The 23,799-nt window shown below is 39.0% G+C and overlaps 1 protein-coding gene across 8 annotated transcripts in view; it reads left to right on the top strand.

Annotated features, from left to right (window-relative positions):
• Positions 1–16,383, top strand: part of NCOA1 (nuclear receptor coactivator 1) — a 219,238-nt gene extending 202,855 nt beyond the window's left edge. For 5 of the 8 annotated variants that reach the window (XM_025261459.3, XM_025261457.3, XM_025261456.3 and 2 more), the window contains 3 exons: positions 5,025–5,208; positions 10,109–10,198; positions 14,014–16,383. In XM_025261459.3, coding sequence (XP_025117244.3) covers positions 5,025–5,208; positions 10,109–10,198; positions 14,014–14,184 — 445 coding nt within the window. In that variant the 3' untranslated portion in view covers positions 14,185–16,383. Of the gene's footprint in view, positions 1–5,024; positions 5,209–10,108; positions 10,199–13,871; positions 13,929–14,013 lie in introns of all 8 variants that reach the window. The other 3 variants (XM_025261464.3, XM_025261463.3, XM_025261462.3) reach the window with 3 other exon arrangements.
• The last annotated feature ends 7,416 nt before the right edge of the window (positions 16,384–23,799 follow it).

Here is a 23,799-nt window from a genome sequence, read left to right as displayed (position 1 = left end):
TAAACTTTTCACACATCACTTGAGTTTTATAAGGGTTTTAATTTGGGTGTGTCTTGGTTCTAAATGACAGGGAAGCTGTTTGATCTGACAACATAATAAGTAAGGTAATTAATGTTGAAAACTTAAGACCATATTCTCTCTAAGTTCATTGAAAGGTGAGAGAGGAAACTTCCTGTTAGAGAACTGTGTAGCTCTCTGTGAGGACTGGTGTCAGCTAGGTAGAAATAGAACTGTCTGTGTGATATGCAAGAACTTAGTCTCCTAGTGTGTTCTAATCCCAGCTTCTTGAACTCACTTTAGGTTCCATGGCCCGTCATTATAATTACTCCCTAACAGGCATTCTTAGCCCTCTTGCCCAGCTCTCCCTCCGTTGCAGTTATGCCTAGCAAAATGTTCTCTAACGGAATCTAACTAAATGCTTGCTCCATACGTATGCCTGATCATTTACATGTGCTTTTAGGGGAAAAAAAAACGCAGTAATGGTGACAGATCTGCTCACCTTTGCAGTTAAATTCCTTCCTCTCTTTCCGTTCCTTATTGAATCTGTCAGGCTTTCATCCCAATCATTCCACCAAAAGCATTCTTATCAAAGTCTTTACTGTCCTTTACAGTGCCAAATGCAGTGAGCATTGATAGCACTTGACATACTTGAGCACTTACTCTTTCTTGAAGCTCTTTCTTCGTTTGGTTTGTGGAACAGCTTTCTCTCTTGAGAAAGGTGACTCTCCTCCTAACTCTCAGTCTCTTCTGCTGGGTCTTCCTCATCTCTCGGACCTCTGCTTTAGGGCCTCAGCTCATTCTAGGACCTCTTCCTCATATCTACTTCCTCCCTTGATTATATCTTGCAATCTTACTGATAATACATGCCTATCTCTATGTTTATGATTCCCAGATTTAGGTCTCTAGCCCAGATTTCTGTCCTAAACACCATACCATATATACAGCAGCCTAATGGACAGCTCCACTTAGAAGTCTAATAGGCATCTCAAACTTAACATGACAATAACTAAAGTAATATTCTTCCCCAAACCTGCTCGACTCATACTTTTTCACATCTCAGTAAACAGTTCCATTCTTCCAGTTATTCAGAAGAAAACCTTTTTTCTTTCTCTCACATCCCACATCCATCAGCAAATCACATCAGCTTCTTAGCAGCTTTCACTCTTTACCTGTCCCACGTGTACACTTTAGCACAAGCCAGCATCATCCTTTTTCTGGACCACTGCAGTGACCTCCTGTCTTCTTGCTTCCACCCTTGCTCCACTACAGTTTCGTCTGCACCTTGTGATGCTTTTAAAACATGAGGCAAGATATCAGTCCTTTACTCAAACATGCCAGCTTATTCAAAACACAGTATAGGGCCTGTGACACCCTGCATAGTCTTGCTCCTGGGTACCTCTCTGACCTCATCTGTATTCTCATCACTCACTCTGCTGTAGTGGCTTCTATTTATTCTTCTGTTCCTCAGATGTGCCAAGTACAATGCATACTCAGGCCTTTGCATTTTTAAATCCCTCTGCTGGAATCCTCTTCTCTCAGTAGCCACATGGTTTTCTCTCTCATGCCTTAAGTCTCACCTTATTAGACACAGATAGTGAATGTCACCATTTTAGACTTCCCTTACCATCATCTCTAAATGCCATTTCCCACTCTTTGGTCCCTCCATTTCCTTCTTTATATCTTTATTATGCTTAACATCTGACATATTGTGTGTTAGTCTCCTTATGGTATGTCTCCTCCAACTGAAATACAAACCTCAGAAGAGCAAGGACTTTGTTTGTGTTTACTTCTGTATGCCCATCCTTTAAGACACAGGAGCACTTAATATACATCTATTGAAAAAATGAGTGCAGAGATTCCCTGTTCCTCAGTCATATTTTGGGTTCACATTCAAATATAGACTTGAGTTTTTGTTGTACTTTAGCTGTTTCTGTGAACTTTGGCTTTCTCAAATCATTTGAGAAAGAAAATAGTTATCACTAACTTTTCAAACATTCATACTTGCTTATTTAGTTCATGTATAAAAGCTTATTAGTCAACACAGGCAGCATATAGTTTGTGATCCCTCACTGTCTCTTTTGCACAGTGCAAGATACCACAAGAAATTGGGGGAAACAGCCCTTGTTGTCGATTTACCTAGAGTGTAGTTAGTGACAGGAGTAGGTCAGAGAGAAAACATGAAACAAAAACTCACTAAGCAGAATGATGTGATACAGTTTGGAGACAGTATAACTAACGTGAGTCTTTTTGTTTATCTCTTTGGTGGCAAGAGAAACAAAGGGTTAAACAAACCTATTTGTCCAGGCACTAGGACAGTGTTTCTGTGTAACTCTAGTCACAAATGAGAGTCTCAGGCCTTATTAGCATTTTAAAGGCAAAGTCCTGTGGTTTAACCCTTTGTTTCTCAGACTTATTTGACCTGGAACTCCTCCCTGTTTGTTAATACCTCTAATATCTGACACTTGCTTTAGGCTGACTTTGTCATCTCTCCCCTCACCGCCCTCCCCCACCTCCCCACGATTTGGGGGCTACCAAATACCTGGTGCTAGCTTAAGGAAACTGTGGTAACTGCCATGAGGCCAGTCAGGGGTTAGGTGCAGGGAGGGGTCCTCCATGCATTGGGCCTAAGGTGCCAGTGAACCCCACAATCCATTCCGGGCCATGGAACAGTGATTAATGCTGCGAAAGGGCTTGGTCTTCTTTCTATGAGGGAAGAACCCAAAATGGAACTATTGGCAGGCTTAGTTTGAAAGAACTTAAGCTAATATATAGTCCCAAATAGAAATTTGAAAAGAAATTAAATCCTAAACCTTTTTCATTAAGTATGACATCATTGCAGTCCTTGAAGCTTCTGCATGCATTAACTTACATAGCTCTGTGCCTCCACAGTGGTGATTTATGTATCAGTTGACAAATAAGCACTGTCTAAGGCAGAAATGTTCTCATTAGAAAATGGGCAGTAGACTAATAGGTTTTCTTTTCTCACCTTTAGTTGTGGGGGCACTGTCTGACAAGCATACACACTGCAGACACTAATGGTCCACAGATGCATTATTGACCATTTTCTAGGCATATAATTTTCTTCGTGCATTTGTGTTTTATAATTACTTAGGGAAAATTCACTTCTTTTCTTCAGACATGATGAATAGGCTGTTTCTCAGCCTGTGAATTTCAGTATGATTACCTTAATTTACCGGAAGCTATAAATGTCAGTACATCCTGCTTTCCTCCAAAGAGCTAGCAAGGAATAGAAAAGCCATTGATGGAATCAATAATTTTTGAAATCATATTCTTTACAATTAACATTAAAATAGGTGGAATTTTACCAGCAGCTTATTGTTTAAAAATTGATAGATAATCATAAAATATTTGGTGTTTTGTAGAATTTAGCAAAGACACAAAGACACACATAAAAAAGAAAATTCATATCATTTTCCTTTAGATGTGTTTATCTGTATCGCTATATCATTCAGATATAAAGTTTCAAATTCTACTTACTTGGAGTTTATTCCATACTCTTCTGTCTACTAACAGAAACTGGTTTAACATTGAGATCATTGGTGTAACAACAGTCTAGACGTTGGGTGGTGAAGAAGGAAGTCTGTAAAACAGGCACTCTGAAAACCATAATTATTGCCTTTGTATCTTGCTTCCTAGAAAAGAAATGAAGCTATCTTCAGATCTGAGAAGACCATTGAAGTCTTCAAATAAAAATATCTGGTTATACACTTCTGATTTCCTCTTAGTTTATAGCATATTGAAAGAGGCCAGAAGCTGAAACCTTAAGAAGTGACAATAAGCAGTAGGACACTGAATAAAGGCTTTCGAATTTTAATGTGCATTTTTGACTCGATGGACATGGGTTTGGGTGGACTCCAGGAGTTGGTGATGGACAGGGAGGCCTGGCGTGCTGCGGTTCATGGGGTCGCAAAGATTCGGACACGACTGAGTGACTGAACTGAAGTTGTTAGAAATGCTTTTCCATACCTACCCCCAGAAAATATGACTCACTAGGATGGGGTAAGGTCTGAGAGTCTCAATTTTCAGTAAAGACCAGGAAATTCTCTTGCAGATGGTCTCTGGACTACACTTCAAAAAACATTGGTATAGATGCAATGAGTACGTGTCAAGTGGCTTCAATCACGTCTGACTCTTTGCAACCCTATGGACTGTAGCCTGCCAGGCTCCTCTGTCCATGGGATTCTCAGGCAAGAATATCGGAATAGTTTGCCGTGGCCTTCTCCAGGGAATCTTCCTGACCCAGGGATCAAACCCTCGTCTCTATGTCTCCTGCATTGACAGGCCCTTTACCACTGGCGTCACCTGGGAAGCCCCATGAATACAAAAAGCAATCTGAACTTTATCAGTTGACAGCACTAATAACCCATGTCCTTAGTTATTCATTCATGAGATATTTACTGAGCACCTGCTGCTGTGTATCACTTGTTAACTAGAGACAAGGAATAAATGAAACAAAGTACCATCACTCCCCTCAAGTTTTAAGTCTAAGGATATATACCCAATCACAGTATAAGAATGTTACCTTTGAATCATTCATTCCTTTGTTAATTTATTCTGTGAATATTTATTGAAGATTGATACATATGCAAGGGACTTTGCTTGAAAAGGATATTCTCTGTTTAAGAAGATAAAATAATATAATAAATTTTAGAATGATTTTGATGATTAAATTGGTAAACTGCAGTTATCTGCAAGATTTACTCAAGTGGAAAACTTTCTTGGTTATTCAGATAATTGAAGCTTAACAACTCTGATACTGGGCCAGATAATTGTAACAAAATGAGGTCTTTTTAGTTATTAAACCCTTTGGATAGAGTTCAGAGTGCAAGTGAATGGTTCTTAGTTTTTATATATTGTAATAATATAAAGTCTTACATATAAGTTAAGAATGTAAAATATTTTCTTTGGAATCCTATATCTGATAATTTAGATAAAGAGTCCAGTCATATTATCCCCATATTCATGATCAGTGGATGTAATTGAGATTCTTTTTGAGTTAACAGTGTATTCAGTCAAGCTATACAGAACCAGCCCACGCCTGCACAGCCAGGAGTGTACAACAATATGAGCATCACCGTGTCCATGGCAGGTGGAAACACAAATGTTCAGAACATGAACCCAATGATGGGCCAGATGCAGATGAGCTCTTTGCAGATGCCAGGAATGAACACTGTGTGCCCTGAGCAGGTAAGTGGCACAACTGGCACACTTGCTACCCACACACACACCCAGCTCTATATCACACTGCATTGCCATTCATTATTCCAAAGAAAATCAGGTATGTTCATACTTGCCCAAAGTAACCAAACTTCTTTTTCTTTCCCTATCTTTTGATAATTACTGTTTATTAAGATAATTTTGACAGATCATGTAAAATTTAAGTCTCATGAGATTTTATTGTTTTAGATTTACTATAAAATAATACATGTATAATACATTGATTGGAACGTACCCTTTCTATTCTGAACATATTTTCTTCATTTTTGCCTTTCAATTCAACAAACTCAGTACTTACTATATACAAAGTTAGCTCTGTGGGAGACAGTATTAACAAGTTGGGAAGGTACAACCTGAGCAAAAGGTTAGTTGAATAATAGGACAAAACAGTTTTGTAGGAGATATATTTCTTTCAGATTAGGGGTATATACAATTAACCACAGAGGGTTTAAAAGAAAAAGGGTCTGATTAGGAAACTCTTCATGGAAAATTTTCCTAAAAGAAGAAATAGAAAAGAATATTCAAGATGAAAAATCTAATGAATGTTAAGGGGATATTTATATTCTATTTAGAGCAGAATTTATGTAGTAAACTTTTTAGGAGGTGTTGCAGGCCATCTAAATGTCCAGTTAATCTTGGAGCCTCCTAAAGATTTTTAAGGAATGAATGATTAAGTTCAAAGTGATATTTAAGATCTTTGGGTAATTCTCTGTAATTACTATTCTATCAGCAACCACAAAGTAGACTGTGTGACTATGCTGTAGCCATATAGCCATAATTTATAGCAAGTCATAAAAACATGTAAACACTAATTACTTTTTCTTTAGAATTCCTTTTGGATTTGAATTTTTTAAAAAAAATTCCCATTGTCCAGAGAAGTTAGCAGGGAAAAAAAAAAACCAACAACCTAGTGATGTTATAACAGAATATAAGAACTAAATAGTATTGTTTCTTGTCCTTGTTATTATGTTGTTGTTTTTCAGTTATTATAATTATTCATTGTCTCTCATATATTAAGACAAAGTAATAAAAAAATAAAATGAATTAGGTAAAAGAATATTACATTTAAAATGTATTTCTTATATAGTTGCGTCTTGCTTTTTTATTGTTTGACAATCTCTGCCTTTTACCTAGAGTAGCTAGATCATTTATATTTAATGTGATTGTTGATGTTGATATTGAAGATTTAAATCTCTCATCTTATTTTCTTTCTCCCATCTTGTCTTTTTTAGTGTAACTCCTTTATTGCTTTATTAGCTGTAAATAATTCCTGTTGTTTTAGTGGTTGCTTTAGGGTTTATAGTATACATCTTTGTCACCGTCTGCCTTCAAATGCAATTATATCACCTCATATAAATACAAAAATCTCACAACAGTTTATTTCCATTTCTGCCTTCCTATGCTATTGTTGTCATACATATGATATCTGTCGTGTCAGAACATTACCATATATATGTTATATACCCTACAATATGTTGTTAGTACATTTTTACTGAAAAACTTTTAAACAATTATATTTTTTAAGGTTTAAGTAGGTAATTTTTATATTTCCTCATGTAGTTATTTCCAGTGTTCTTCATTCCTTGCTGTAGATCCAAATTTCCATCTGGTATCATTTTCCTTCCACCAGAAGATCTTCATTTAACATTTTTTATAGTACAGGTCTGCTGATGGTGAATTATTTCAGCTTTCATGTGTCTGAAAAGATGTTGTTTCACCTTCATCTTTGAAAATTCTTTTCCCTGAATTCTGGGTTGGTAGTTTTCAATACTTTATAAAGACATTGCTCCACTGTATTTCTGATGAGGTATCTGCTATCACTTTTATTTTTGTTCCTTTGGACATGATTGATGTTTTTCCCTCTCTAGCTACTTCTAAGAGTTACTCTCTTTATCACTGGTTTTAGATAATTTGATTATGATATGCCTTAGTGTGATTTTATTCATAGTTCTATGCTTGGGTTGGGGTTCAGTAATCTTCTTGATTCACAGGTATATAATTTTTATCAAATCTCGAAAAGTATTGGCCATTATTTCTTCAGCTATTTTTTTTTCTGTCACCAGCCCCCTCCTCTCCTTCAGAGACTAATTACACATATTGTAGGCCATCTGAAGTTACACCACAGCTCACTGATTCTCTGGATTTGGAGATTTTAAGGGAATATGAGACCAGTCATTTTTTTCCTATGTGTTTCATTTTGGGTAATTTGTATTGCTATAATGTCAGATTCACTATATTTTTCTTTTGCAATAGCTGATCTGTCAGTTTTATCTAGTGTATTTTTTTATCTCAGATGTTGCTGTTTTCATCTCTAGAAGTTCACTTCAGGTCAGATCAGATCAGATCAGTCGCTCAGTCGTGTCTGACTCTTTGCGACCCCCTGAATTGCAGCATGCCAGGCCTCCCTGTCCAACACCAACTCCCGGAGTTCACCCAGACTCACGTCCATCGAGTCAGTGATGCCATCCAGCTATCTCATCCTCTGTCGTCCCCTTCTCTTGCCCCCAGTCCCTCCCAGCATCAGAGTCTTTTCCAATGAGTCAACCCTTCACATGAGGTGGCCAAAGTACTGGAGTTTCAGCTTTAGCATCATTCCTTCCAAAGAAATCCCAGGGCTGATCTCCTTCAGAATGGACTGGTTGGATCTCCTTGCAGTCCAAGGGACTCTCAAGAGTCTTCTCCAACACCACAGTTCAAAAGCATCAATTCTTTGGCGCTTAGAACCCTTTTTACATCTTCCATATCTCTAACATGTTCGGTCTTTCTGCTGTTTTCTTGAATATATGGAATATGGTTATTATAACTGTTAATAGTCTTGCTTGTCACTTCCAGCATCTGCATTATTTGGGAGTTGGTTTCAGCTGACTGATTTTTTTTCGCTAAATTGTGGATCATTTTCTTGCTACTTTCTTTTTTTTTCCATTATGGTTTATCACAGTTTATTTAATATAATTTCCTGTGCTATACAGTAAGACCTTGTTTATCCATCCTATGTATAATAATTTGCATCTGCTAATCCCAAACTCCCAGTCCTTCTCTCCTCTACCCCCTCACCCCCTTAGCAAACACAAATCTATTCTCTACCAATTTATGTTCCCACCAACAGTGCAAGAGGGTTCTCTTTTCTGTGCACACCCTCTTCAGCATTTGTTATTTGTAGACTTCTTAATGATGGCCATTCTGACCAGTGTGAGGTGGTACTTCATTGTAGTTGTTTTTTTTGTTTGTTTTTGGGGGGGGTTTGGCTGTGGTATGTGGCATGCAGGTCTTAGTTCCCTGATCAGGGATCAAACTTTTGCCCTCTGCAGTGGAAGAACAGAGTCTTAACCATTGGACTGCCAGGGAAGTCCCCTCATTGTAGTTTTGATTTGCATTTTTCTAATCATCAGCATCGATGAACATCTTTTCATGTAACCGTTGGCCATCTGTATGTCTTCTTTGGAGAAATGTCTGTTTAGGTCTTCTGCCCATTTTTTTCCGCCAGTTTACTTTTTGTTATTGACTTGTATAAGCTGTTTGTATATTTTGGAAATTAAGCCTTTGTCAATTACATCATTTGCAGACATTTTTATTCCAGTCCCTAGGTTGTCTTTTAATTTTGTTTATAGTTTCCTTTACTGTACAAAAACTTATAGTTTGATTAACTCCTGTTTGTTTATTTTTGCTTTTATTTCTATTATCTTGGAAGACTGACCTAAGAAAACATTGGTATGATTATGTCAGAGTCTGCTACTTTGCACACCTGGTAATTTTTTATTGGATGCCAGACATGCAAATTTTACCTTGTTTATGTTCCTATGAATATTGAGGTTTGTTTTGGGAAATGGTTAAATTACCTGGAAATAAACAGTTTGAATTTTTTTCAGGTCTTGCTTTTTTGTTTAGTAGAACTAGAACAATATTTAGTATAGGGCTAATTTTACCCTACCACTGCAGCAAAACCATTCTAGTACACTACCTGATACTACCTGAATTATGATGTTTTTCACTCTGGCTGGTGGGATCAGGACCTATTCCAAACTCTGTGTGATCTTTGAGAATTATTCCATGTACATCTTTTCAGATGAATCTTTCCTCTGCTTTGGGTAGTTCCCTAAGATCCATTAATCATTAGTGGATCCATTAATCATCTGATCAGTACTAAGCTGCAGACTTGCAGGGACTCTCTGCAGATCTTTGGGGTTTTCTCTCTGTGTACTCTCTCATCTGATATTCTGCTCTATGAATTCTAGCCATACCTCTCATCTCAGTGAGACTGCCAGGCATTGTCTGGTTCCTTGTCCTCATACTGTCCTCAAATTCTCTTTAGGCAGTAGGCGGGGGTCATGGTAGGACTCACCTCAATTGTTTCCCAGTCCTTAGGAACAACTTTCCTTCATTGCCTTTGTCCACGGTCTTGAATGTGTCCGTTTCATACATTTTTGTCCAATTTTTTAGTTGATTCAGGCAGAGGATAAATCTGATCCCTGTTACTGAATCTTGCCTGGCAGTAGAAGTGTTTTGCTAATTAACTTCTGTGAGTGTTGAATTATCTTATTAAAGTTACCATATATAAGAATATAAAGAAGAGTATACAACTAGAAGAATTTTCATACACTGAACACACCTTCATAACTGTCACCTCGATCAAGAAACAGCACATTACCAGCAGCACCCCAGAGGTTCTCCCCTTACACACTCCCTTACGTCTCTCTCTGCTCCTACGAAGGGAACCACTGTCCTGGCTTCTGACAGCACAGTAAATTGCTAAGCTTGTTATTCCTGCTCTCTTCCCATTACTTTTCTGTCAGTGAGATTGTTCCTCATTGAGGAATTTGGTCTTCAGCTTAAACAACTAGCTTGTAATTTGGTCTTATACTTCCTTTAATAGATAAATGATCCAGCACTGAGACACACAGGCCTCTACTGCAACCAGCTCTCATCCACTGACCTTCTCAAAACAGAAGCAGATGGAACCCAGGTCAGTAAGACAATCCTAAGCCCAGAGCTGTCAAATTTTATCTAGATACACAGGAAACTTTGTATAGCATCATGGTTGAGAGCATGACCTTGAGAGTCAGAGCTGGGTGTGAGTCCTGGCTCTGCTCTTAGCCATGTCATCCTGGGCGTGTTAGGGAACTTTCCTGAGTTGCTGTGTAACCAGCAGAGCTAACCTGCTTATAGGATTATGAGAGGGTTAAATGAGTTGCGCTTTCAGAATGTTTAATCAATATTAAATGTCAGGATAAGGGATCACAAATGGTGACCACTAATTGCTATTTGTAAGTAAACACAGTGCTAAAACTTGTGTGTAATCAAAATACCTCAAGAGAGCTCAATAAATTCAGACAAAACGGAATGCATGTTGTGTACTCTGCCTCTTTTTAGAAGTTTGTTTCAGAACAATACAAATAACAGGGGTGGCCACTTTCCTATATTAACATAAATTAATTAAGATTTTAAAAAAGTATATAGGCCTTATGCGAAGGTGGAGGAAACATGAACAAAGAAACATGAGACGTGTTTGCTCTTTAGGTGAACTGTGGTAAGACGTGAGGAAAGAAAGCTTATGATTTGCCAGGCATTGTGTTAGGCACTGTGTGCTTCACCTCATGTAAGCATCACTATAACTCCATGAAGGAGTCAGTTTCCCTTTTTTCTCACATAGATGAAGAAACAGAACCTGAGGAGATTTGACTATGTAATTCACAGAAAAGAAAGTGGCAGAACTGAGGTTCAAACCCAGGTCTTTCCAACACCAAAGTTCATGCTCTTTCTGCTATACCACTTAGGGCCTGATAAAACATGACAGACATATGCACATGAATTGTTACATAACCAAAGAAGGCAAATGCAAATTGATTACAAGTAACAAGACCCATAAGCATGCAAAGAAAGGAGACATTGTGGAGATGGTCAGAAGAGCATTTATATGGGAGATGGGACTGAACTGGGCCTTGAAGGACAGTTAGCAGGGCAAGTGAGTAGAAAGGTATTGTGGGTTTTGGAGGCTGGGGAAGGAGGTGAGCTTGAAAGTCCAGGGGATTGGAAGTTAGAGGGCACAGAGACAGGGAATCAGTAATATCAGCATAGTCCTGGGAACCCACCCAATGAGAATAAAGGGTTTGTAATAAGAATTCATTGGAACTGGAAGTGGGAGAGTAGGTTGGGGCAAATTTCCAAGGGCCTTGAATGCTAAACTCTAAGGGATTCAAATTCAGTCCTGCGAGTGGAGCATCATTCCTGAAGGGGAACAGTGATGAAAGACCTAGTTTAGGCTTTATCTTAAGGGGGAGACGGGGAAGAGGAAGAGCACTGGGCAACCAGCTCTGAAAGAGGAAAACCAGTTAGGGAACTGTGTTCATTGTTGGAGCCTCAGTGGAATCTGAGTCTTGTGTGCTGTGTAAAGAGAGGCTTTTGTGCTGGGGGAATTGAGGTCTTCATTCACTAGAAGTTTTTTAAAAGTCTCATACTTACAAAGACATATACTGGGGTAACTCAACAAATTACTTAAAACAACTGAGTTTCAAAGTTCCTAAGTCCTGGGACAGTATTTGAATTGAAGTAGAAACTGCATCAGAAGATCTTAAGAGGCTGGGACTCAGCTCTCACATTACCTCTCTCACCTGGCAAATCATAAGCTTTGTTTTCGTATTGCTTTGCCTGTCTGTGAAGGTATAGCAGTATCAGAAGTCCTTTGAGATCTGGTCTGAGGCACCATGATTAAGCAATAATTCAAAAAGGCTGAAATATGTACTTTTGGGAGTTTGGTTTAATCTTTTCAATTTTTAAAAGTTCTAAATAGGTGATCTTTTTTAATATAGCATTCTTTTTAAAGGAGCAGAATTTTCTCACATTTGTTTTATCATGCCTTTATCAACAATTTTTTTGAGTTTAGAGGCACAAACACCTTATGTATTTCATATGTTGAAACATATAAACAAAATTCTGTGTTATTTTTTTTTTAAATCAGCCATTGCCTAAATGCACTGTAGTTTGTGTTTATGTTAAGTCTCAGCAGCAAAATCTTCTTTCTGTAGTGGCTCATCATGAAATCTCTATTTGCTCTAATGTTTTTGCACTTGCCAGACGAAAGCTGGGGAGTGAGTTAGATAGAAGTATAAAGATAGTTGTACAGAAAAGGAGAAAAGAAAGAAAAAGGAGAGAAGGACTAGGGGAGGATTCAAGGCTCTCTGCATTCGGAGAGCTGGGATGGAGAAAAGGAGAGAACAGGAACACAGGGGAATTGTTAACACAGAGAGAGATGAAAGCCAAGGTTGGAGCTCTAGAGGGAAAAGAGTAGAAATGAGAAATTACAGAGAACAAAGGTGGGTGGAGGGCACAGAGGCAGCTACAGAACAGACTCAGACAGAGAGCTGGTATATGTTAGGTACACACGGAAGAGCCCCAAAAAAGAAGAAAGCCAAATGGGAGCCTATGGGAACAAGAAGCAAAGTTTGGGAAACGGGGAGAGAGGAGGACGAGGAGAGAAACGACACTAATGTACATAGAGATTTGATTCATCAGACACAAAAACACTCGGCCCAGGAACCATCAGTGTTATCTGAGAGAGTGGAGTAGAGGTGAAAGTGAATCAAGTGAATCATGAGGAGAAAACATCAGGCATTAGACTGATGAAGAAATTGGATAGTCGGGAGATTGGACAGTTGGCTTGTTAAGGTTGATGGAAAGCAGCTTTTATTCAATTAGGATAGAAAAGTTTTCAGAAATGCTGAGTATGATTGGCATAAATTTAGTGGTGAAAGACCCCCCAAAAAATCTATCACTAATCTAAAATACTTCCTGAACCTGTTAACACGCACAAGTTTGCCAACTGCGGAGACAGACAGATGCATTGGGTGCCCTAGGAGGCATCTCCACTGTTGGTCTGGAACATTCACAAGTGTGGTACTGGCCTCATCAGTTCTACAAACAACTTTGTAATAATAAGGCTGGTTGGTAAAGACTAACTCTGGCTTTGTTTTCCTGATAGAAAATGTTAAAACTATGAAACCTTAGACTTTTCAAAGGAATACGTGCATTATTACTGAAAGTATTAAGCTCTTATGGAAAAACCGGAATGAACTTTTTGGCCAACCTGATAGTTAAAGGGAAAATTCACACTGTTCTCAGCTAGTAGTTTAGTGTTATTTTCAGCTGATGCGTTTGGATGGACTGTCTATCAGGAAAAATAAGTATAAAATTGTTCTACTAATATTTTGCTGTAATTCTAAAGGTAATATGTAAAGAAGCTATGTAAAGGTATATTAGATACTATACAAATCCTCTGGACATTAATTTTAATAATACTCATGTCCTATTACTGAGTTGTGGTGGTTTTTATTTTGCTAATACTGGGTTAAAGCCCTTAATTTTCTAACATCATAAAGATTTTTTTTACCCTCTTAAAGTCAACCATAGAATGCTTTTATAACCAGTTTTCCAAATAATATACCTATTTTTTAAACCCACCACTGGATACCCAGACTGAAACTGGGCTTTTCCCAATCTTGGCAATATTAGCAATGATGCTCATTTTCAGTATTGATGGCAACCCTGTAGGAGGCTTGACCATTCCAATTTTGATTTTATTTTTAAAGTGTGAACTTTCCAGAACCCTGAGCAAAATGAGTGCAGCGATTTTCTTTTTGTAGGACAAGAAGACAGAAGAGTTCTTCTCTGTGGTGACTACAGACTAGAGGAATGCTCTAGTGAGTTTCCACTTCAAGTAGTACCCACTCATAAGCCGGGGGGGCAGACCCTTCTGTCTAAACACATCTTTTATTTGTGTTCCAGCAGGTGCAACAGGTTCAGGTGTTTGCTGACGTCCAGTGTACAGTGAATCTGGTAGGCGGGGACCCTTACCTGAACCAGCCTGGTCCACTGGGAACTCAAAAACCCACGGCAGGACCACAGACCCCCCAGGCCCAGCAGAAGAGCCTCCTTCAGCAGCTACTGACTGAATAACCACTTTTAAAGGAATGTGAAATTTAAATAATAGACCTACAGAGATATACAAATATATTATATATTTTTCTGAGATTTTTGATATCTCAATCTGCAGCCATTCTTCAGGTCCTAGCATTTGGAGCAAAAAAAAAAAAAAAAAAAGAAAAAAAAATGAAAAAGTTCACTTTTGTTGGGAGATTGAGAGATGTTTTTGTTTCTTTCTTTGTAAAGGCCTTGGATATTGATAAAATAACAAGGCAGAACAGTTGGACAATCTCTCTCTTGAGCCAAATTTAATTATTCTTATTTTTGTAATCAGTCATTGGCTTCTTATCTGGATGAAGACTTTTGGAGGAGAACCAGAAGGACGAGTTCTAAGGGGAAGATGGCAGCTCCAGTTCAGCTGGCTCAGTCCTGACCCTGCCAGGGAAGAAGGGCCCGGTGGGGTTTGGCCTGTGTCCGTCCACCAAAGGCTGTCACATGTCTCTGAATCAACAACCCTCCCCTTCCCAACCAGGCAGCTTGTGTGTACAATCAGCTTCTTCTAGCAACTCTGTATCTGTTGGCTTCGAGAGAATATTTTGCCTCCACATATGTACCCCTTCTTCTTTTTTTAAAAGATGGATTTAAACCAAGATGCCTCCAGGAATGAGGACGAAATGAGTATATTCACAGAGGAATCCAAAAAAAATACAATTTTGGGGGAAAATGCAATAATTTTTGATGAGATGGGTGAAGGACAAGAAGTGAGTTATGTCAATTATTGTAGATAAAATTCTCTGATTTAAATCTGGAAGAAAAAAAAGGCAGCCTGTTCTTTCTGCTTTTATTGTATTAACAGCTGAGGTTAGCTAAAGTTATTTAAAATAAAATTAAATTTATGATTCAAGTAGTTTATTTTTCCCTTTAAATCTCACTGTACATATATATGATTTCTTGTAGAAATTGATTTTCTTCTGTTTAATTTTATGGTTTTTATTATCATACTCTTGATTTTTCTAAATTTCTGTGTGTGGAAATATAACATTGATTGAATTGCAGTTACCTTTGGCTAGTAATATTTCATTATTTTAATAACCATGATGCCATGTATGGATTTACTTTGGGTTTCAAATCAAAATGTCACTGCCAGAAAGAGCCGTTCCAGACGAGCCTAGTGCCTCCTGCCCCGGCGTGTCCCTGGAATCAGCTGACTTGAGAGTGGTGCAAGGAATTCTCACCAGAAGTGCACAGACCACTTGTACAGAGAAAAAAGTAATACTCAAAGGAAAATCTTTTTTTTTTTTAGATTGACTTTGGGAATTTGAATTCTCATCAGTGCAAATGTAAATCTCTCTATCCTGCTCTGAGGCTAATTGGTACCATATCTTCCCTTTGTGTCTTGTCACTCTACCACGTCTTGTCTCATCCTGGCCTCTGAGTCAAGGACCCAGTGAACTGACTTTCTAGTTCTCGAAGTTCCAACTGAAAGGCCAGGAAAGCCTGAGAAAGGGGTTGTGGAAGAAGCAGAGATAGACCCCCTGTCCCTCGCCTTTACTGCCCGCCCCGGGCCTGTGAACGATGACAACATCTGACATTGTGCACCAGCTACCTCTGCTTCCATGGCAGAGAAAAGGCCATAAGAACTAACAATGGAAGAGGAGCACGGACTCAGACATCAAGGAAGAAGCCATTTTCCCAGGTCCTCTTTTCTGCATCTCATCACCCTTAGTTACAAGTAACATTGAACAGCATCTATTCAGAACCTATACTGAATAAAAAGATTGATGGAAGGGCTCAAGTGGGTAGCAACTATGAAACAGAAATAGGACACTCAGTTACAAACATTCTTTTAGTTTTTCAGAAAAATGCATCCCTGATTTCATTCATTCCCAGCTTGAAAGCCCAGCCATATTACTCTATTCCCTCTCAAACTGTTCTAGGAGGTCATTTCTCTTTTGTTTGTGATACTTAGACGTGCAGACTTCAGGAAATTCACCTTTAACTTCAGCATTCCAGATGAAGTTTCCTGACTCAGTGCTTTTTGCATAAGGAACTTAAAAAAAAAAAAAAACGGTAAGGAAAAATGGAGATGCTAACATCTTCCCCCATCCCAACTGCACCTTAAAGTATGCATGTCACCTTCAAGGTTTTATAATTGCACTGTTTGTTTTATGTATGTACAGATTAAAATTATTGCTACATTTGAGGAAAATAAAATTGCTTGCTTCTATGTAATTCCTGTCATTCCACAGGAAATTCACTTTTCCAGCTACTGAATCGATGAGTTGCCTCTTCTTTTACAGGGAGGAAAAGAAGCTTACATCGTGCAGAAATTGTTAAAACCCAAAATGACTAATGATAATTAAAGAATAATAAAAAATGATCCCTGAAGCCAAAGCTCCTCAGAGTCACCCTAATAAGAACCAGCCCCGTGAAATTTGAGAAGGTCCCAGTGATAGGAGGCTGTGAGGAAGTTCTAACTCTGGCCACTTGTCTGGTGATTAAACGCTGTGGTCCTGCTGTTTCTTGACCCAGGAAATCTGGTCCAGGCAGCACTGGCCACGAGGTAATCTCCTTCTCACAGCCACTGGTGTTTACAGACAGACATTTATTATTATTACACAGATGTTGAAGCTTGCTTGAGGCTCCTTCTTGGCAATGCATTTTATGAAAATCAGGCCCTATTTCTTGTTCGTGTGTTTTTAAGGCAACCAGATCTACCAACACTTGGCCACCCGGAGCCAGTGGGGTAAGGAGGGTGAGCATATGTGATTTTAGAGGGAAGAGAGGGGATCTGTCACACACATACTCTCACACATAACCACACACAGATTTTGTAGCTGTTGTCTGAGGTCATACTCTTGGGGAAGCAAAGCCTTTTTTCCAAAAGTCAGGATAAGGTTAAAAAAAAAAAAAAAAGGATATTTCTCTTAGATGAAGCTGAACATTGATTTAAATTTATCTTAAGGTAGGGGCGGGAAGGCATTAGAAAAGCAAATAGTAACAACTGAGGAAAAAGTGCGGTTGATACAGAAGAATTTCATCTTGCCTAAGCAAAGTATGGTTTTGCCTAAGGTAGTTTCCACACTTGGAAACTGTGTCCTGGGCCCTCCCAATCAAAGAGAAAGAAAGGACCATTGTCCGTTTACATAGGAAGTTGTGCTGATTTCCTTGTTGACGTTAACTGCTCTTCCCAGAAGAACTGCTCCACTTGAATACAGTGAATAATTTAGGGCAAGCTCAATCCTTGACCATTCCTGCTCCTCTGAAAAGAATCTTGATGATTTAATTAAGCCCATAAATTCTTTTCTATTGGAGAAATCTGCCAAAGGAAGCATTCCTCCATCCAGAACCCTTTCTGCAGCACTAAATTAGTTTTCTTTATATGCTTTATGTTCATTGCCACAAGAGCTCTTAACAAGATTGAAGAAGCACAAAGCTCTGGCCTCATTCAGCACATTTTATTGTCTTTATCCAAGGCACAAGGATATGGAAGGATTCAGACAGATGTGAACGTTGCCCTCTCAGAGCATATATACACATTGCAGGACTTGCATAGTTATAATCACAATTGGATAAAGTGATATAAAGGAAGGGCTTCCCAGATGGCACCAGTGGTAAAGTACCCACTTCCTAATGCATGAGACATAAGAGACATAGGTTCAATCCCTGCATCAGAAGATTCCCCTGGAGAGCATGGCAACCCACTCCAGTATTCTTGCCTGGAGAATCCCCTGGACAGAGAATTCTGGCGGGCTACGGTCCACAGGGTTGCAGAGTCGGACATGATTGAAGCAACTGAGCATGCACACACAGTATAAGGGAGAGTTAGAAGTTGCTTTGTGAGTGAGACCTTGTCTGGTGACTCAAAGAAGGTTCCTTGAGGAAGAAATGGTATTTGAAGTGAGGTTTGCAGGATGCAGAGGAAGGAGCTCAGTGAAGAGCACCCTGAGAATTCTGAGAAATAGCATATATGAAGGAAGGCCTGGAGGCAGGAAAGAGCACCCAGAGGGCTACTCTTTTCAATTGGTAACCAGTGCTCTGAGTTCTCAAACATGTTATGAGAGTTATGTCAGCCAGTGGAATAAAAAGTAATTTAAATCAGCCTTTGGCTCCAGGAGGAATATGAACTAGGCTTTCGGATCCTCTCTTGGAAACTGTGCCAGCCAGTAGCTGAGGTCTCTTCCATAACAGCCCTATCCTGCCAGAAGTTAAGGCTTTTGTATCTTTTACACAGTCTGTTGGAGCTGATGAAAATTCTAAAAATTCAGGGAAAATAAATTTGCACTGTAACAATTTCTAAGGCACTTTTTAGGTACATTATCTCATTTAAACTTCTGCAGTCCTCTGAGAAAGTTGTAAAGAGAAAGGTCATAAAAGAATGACTGCAATACAGGAGACGTGGGTTTGATCCCTGGGTTGGGAAGATCCCGAGAAGAACATGGCAACCCACTCCAGTATTTTTGCCTGGAGATTCCATGGACAGAGGAGCCTGGCAGACTTCAGTCCATGGGGTCGCAAAGAGTCAACACAACTAACACACACACACACACACACAGGAACTGGGACTTGAAACCAGCTCTTAATTCCAAGTTCTGGATGAACTATTCTGGACTATATGATTTAGGACTTCATATAGAGTCTGCAGACTTTATGACTTTTAAAAACAGGCTTTGCAAACAAGGCCCCTTCTCTGGAGGCAGGCAGAGAGCCTGCCCTTTGGAAGTCTGAATGGGGGTGAGCTTTAGCATGAAGTCAGCAGGAGTCATGACAGTTTGGGAGAGGCATTCTGTCCCTGTGTATCTTAACAGGAAGTGAAGGCTCCATGAAATGGCAGTGTCATTCCCTTAGTGTGAAAGAACTTTGGAAAATGTGGGTCCCTTGTGGGGCAGGTATAAAAGGACTGGCAGAGGATCCCTTTTGTGAGCCAAGAAATTGGGCTTCTTGGAGCAGATCACGGGAGCATTCACTTTTCCTTCACTCTTGATCCTTCTGCAGACAATGAATCTTTCTTCTATGCTGGAGGATAGCTCTGGTTTAATCATTGGTGCTTATCTCAGAACTTGGGTCATTTGCGCCACCAGCAGAACTAAGCATCTGTGGCCAACCTGAGACATTGGCTTGAGGAAAGAAGACTTAAAATGCCAAAGGAATAATTTTCATATTCCATCAGGTTTTCCTCCCACTCCAGTGCCAAGAGGTCCTAAGGTACAGAATAAAACAAACCTTAGACCGAGTTTTTAGGATTAATACCATTTTATATGAGCTGCTGTAGTACAGACACTCTGATAAGAAGTGTGGGAAGCGCAGAGACATTTGCCTGAAGTTCCCTCCTTCCTAGTAATGGAGATGATTATAATCAGTTAAATACTTTAACTTCTGCTCTGCCAGGCAATATGCTACGCTAATACTCTTGTGCTAATGATTTCTTAGTTTGTACAGCACATTCACATACAATATGTCATTTGATCTTCAAAATCCTACAAAGCAATGAGAGTAGGTCATAGTACCATCTTACAAATGGTGAAACTGAAGCTTGGATAAATGGTCAGGTGGCTGATAAGTGCTGGACCCAAGAATCCATCCTTGGGCTTTGTGATGAAACCGGCCATTGTTTCCACTGCCCAATTCAACTATTAAAAGCATCTTCAGACAGTGACATATAAAGACTGGGAATCCTGATGAATTTGAAGTTTTTCTCAGGAACTCAAATTCCTTCAAAGCTTGTTGGAGTTTCTGTTTTGAAAATAAAATCTGGGCACTAATTTTGAATGTGTTAAAATACTGATTTTTTTTTTGTTTTTTTTTTGTATTTTAAATTTGTGCAAGGGAAATAGTTCTGAAGCAAGTCCCTGTATTCTCTGAACAATTTCATCTTTTCCCTTGAACCCAGTGCTGCTTACATTAAAGTGCATCTTAAGTCCACTCTTCTAGCCAAGATCTCTCTTCAAGATTCAGTCCCTAATTTCCAACTGGTGAACATTATCATGTAGATGGATCCCACCTCCACTTTGCCTCCCCTCCACCCCCACCCCCATCAGCACCTCAAACTTAAGCCCTAAACCAAATAACTTATCTCCCAATAAATAGCTTCTTTATCCCCTACCTGAATGATTGCATCATCATTCTGTTAGTGGTTATTTTCAACAACTTCCTCCTACGCGTATTAACTGAATTGTAAAAAGGTTTGTCTTTTGTAATGCCTCGTAGCTATCTTCTTTCTAAGCCTATTGATCAGAGATTGAATTCTGGACTGTTTTCTGTGGGGGTGACTATAGTAACTATCTTCATGCCTTTTACATTCATCCTTCACAGTCATCCCAGAAGTCTCTTTTAACACAATCTTCAAAATCTGTTAGTGACTAATTCTTGCCTATAGATGATCTGAAATCTGCCATTTAAGCTTGAAGACCTTCTACACTGTCCCTAAGCAAATGATCCTGCCACACTGATCTGGCCTTTATTCTTGGATTTGCTGTTTTCCCACTTCCATTGCCATATTCATTCTCTTTCCCCAGCCTATAATGTTCCTCCTTTCTCCCTCCTGCTCGTCCTTCATGGCTTCAATTTAGATGCCCTTTCCATGAAGCCCTCCTTGGACCCTACACTTAGATTAGATTCTGTATTGCCTTGTGCAGTGTTGGGGCCTCCATTTGGCACTTTGTTTCTCTCCTCCACCAAATTGTAAGCTTATTAAAGAGGTTTACATCTCTCCTTTATCCACCACTCACTGCCTTCTACATAGTAGGATAACTGATTAAACTGCCCATTGAAGAAACAGATTCAGAAGTAGTGTTTGAAATAAGGGAAACGGGCTGATAGACCAGGGGCTGAGTTTTCTTCCTCGAGTCTGGGTTGTTAAGCTAATGGAAGATTGCAGACTGTCCAAGAGTTTAAGAAAAGATCGTGATTCTATCCTGTTGATTGTTCCCTTTTTTCATGAAATGTGAGCCTCCACATATCTGGAGAATTTATGGAACATTAGATAAGGAAATGGGAACCCACTCCAGAGTTCTTGCCTGGAGAATCCCAGGCACGGGGGAACCTGTTGGGCTGCCATCTGTGGGGTCGCACAGAGTCAGACACGACTGAAACAACTTAGCAGCAGCAGCAGTTTTATATATATTGGGTCTCAGTTGCAGCACAAGGGATCTTTGTTGTCACATGCAGGATCTTTCATTGTGGTGCACAGGCTCTGTGGTTTGCAGCACGTGGGCTCAGTAGTGGCAGTGTCGGGGCTTAGTTGCCCTGTGGCATGTGGGGTTTTAGTTCCCTCAACAGGGATCAAACACGTGTCCCCTGCATTGGAAGGTAGACTCTTATCCACTGGACCAACCAGGGAAATCCCAGCAGATATCTTTAATACTTCCATTTTTGTAAAGGTGGAGTCTAAAAAAAATTAATGCACATATAAGTTACTCAAAAGTAGTACTTCATTACTGACTGATCAAGCTTTATATTTATCGATGACACATGCTACTATTACATCCTTTACTTTTCTCAGAAATTACTTCCCCACTGAAGATCTGCTGATTGGACTGACTACACTTAATGAGAAAATAGAAAAAGGCAGATCAGGAGAGACAATCCCTTCTGGTTTTCCCTCCCAAAGTGAGTATACAGAGTGCCCTACAAGTTGTTCACCCACAAGATAATGCCACCAAGAAGTGATTCATGATGAAATTGAACAAGAGTAAGATGGCTTTTTGTGAAATTTCTATGAGAAATTAGATTGGCCTTTAAAACCAGTGCCTCTGGAAGCTGAGTGGCAATCAACTTGGAAAGCGGACAGATAGGACAAGTAATGAACAGGAAGGGCTCCCTGTAACAGAACAAATGTCCTACCTAGAATTTTCCTCATACCTAAAGAGCCAGCCCTGGTTAGTTCTGCTTTGTTTTCAAATCTATAGTAATTTATTATACACCTGCCTGTACTCAATTTTAGGCTGCATATTTCCTGTTCATTTTTTTTAACTTGCAAACTTTTATAAAATAGGCATTAATTTTTAAATTAGCTTTTATTTTTAATATTCTGATATTGGCAATTGTGTTTTAAATGATAATTACTTAGTAAGCTAGATTTTCAAAGTTCACCCAAAACCAACTGGGGAAAAGGCTTTACATAGAAAATACTCTATTTAAAGACTCATGCACATCTAAGCCTAAGGTTTAAAATTTCACCCTACCATCTCTTGAAAGCTTTATTAAAGCTTTTTATTAAGAACTTTTCATGTTTATATGAAAGTAGAAAGGTTAGTATAATGAGCTAGTTCTAGGTTTTTAAGTCAGTCTTTGATATGTAATTTTTATAACCCCAAATAAAGGGTCACTCTATCAATTTCAAAAAGCAGGTTGTAGTTAGTCTTGGGAATTTTTAGGGTTTGTCTTGTGAAATTGCACAATAACTATTTTAAAGAATGAACAATGATAATATATATTCATTTAGTACCTACTATTTATTTCCCAGATACTATTCCAGGCACTGGGGCTACATCCATGAAGAAAATGAAAATCCCTGCTCCCCTCACAGAACTTGTCTTCTAATGAAGGTTGATTTGACAAACTAACAAAATACGTGGTGTGCCAGGTGATTAGTGCTGTGAAGAAAAATTAAGTAGGAAAGGAGGGATAGAGAATACTACTGGAGGAAAGTGTTTGCAGTTTAAAACAGGAAAGTCAGATCTTCAGAGACGGGGGATGGAAGGATGGATTTTCCATTAACAGGGATGGGGGGAAAGAGGCAAGTTTATTTTCTGCCATGATAAGTTTGAGATTCCTGTTAGACATCCCAGAGGAGCTGTCAAACCTATAGGATATAGAGGGGGCTGAAATTTAGGGGAGTAGCTGGGGCTGAAGATACAGATTTGGAAGTCATTTGATTAGTTTTTAAAGCCTTGAGATGGAAAGATAACTGGAACCCAGGTGTCTTAACTAGGCCATCTCCCTCATACTAAATCATGCCAAAGTAGGGTTTATTCCAATGACAGAGATGGTTCAGTATTTGAGATCTTGCACTGCAATTCACCATGGTAACAATGAAAAAAAAAAATCATCATCTCAGTAAATGAGAAAAAAAGTGGTTGATTTTTTAAAAACACATATGAATCTTTTTTTTTTTAATTTGGCTAAGCAGTGGCAGAAAGGAGCATCCTTAATCTAACACAAAGGATTTGCTGAAAGTTTCAACAAATCAACATAACTAACATTGAAAGTTTAAAAGCATTCCTATTATAGTCAATGATAGCAAGTCAGGGGTACCTACGCACACTGCTATTATTGTACTACAGGTCCTAGCCCAGTGTAAGGTCTTGATCTGACATCTCCATAATGCAATAAAATGAGAGAGAAAAAAAACATTGATTATAATGATTGCATTAAATTGCACACTAAATTGTGTGGTGATAGTGCTTTTGTGGGGTATTGTTTAAATTGGTCCTTAAATTTAAACTGATTGTTTAATTCCCATTAGGAATTTTTCACAGATTCAGGAAACAGAGGCCAAATTGCATAGCCATTAAGTAGCAGGGTTCAGCTTCAATCTCAAGTCTTCTGGGATTGTCACCTGCCTTGCTCTTCCCATTTGTACCGTAAGGAAGTAACACCATATTTCTTATGGCTCAGTTTTCCTTTTGCCACCACATCATCAGTCTT

The sequence above is a fragment of the Bubalus bubalis genome, chromosome 12 (genome assembly GCF_019923935.1).
Source record: "Bubalus bubalis isolate 160015118507 breed Murrah chromosome 12, NDDB_SH_1, whole genome shotgun sequence".
Taxonomy (NCBI): domain Eukaryota; kingdom Metazoa; phylum Chordata; class Mammalia; order Artiodactyla; family Bovidae; genus Bubalus; species Bubalus bubalis.
This window is presented reverse-complemented; position numbering and strand designations above follow the sequence as displayed.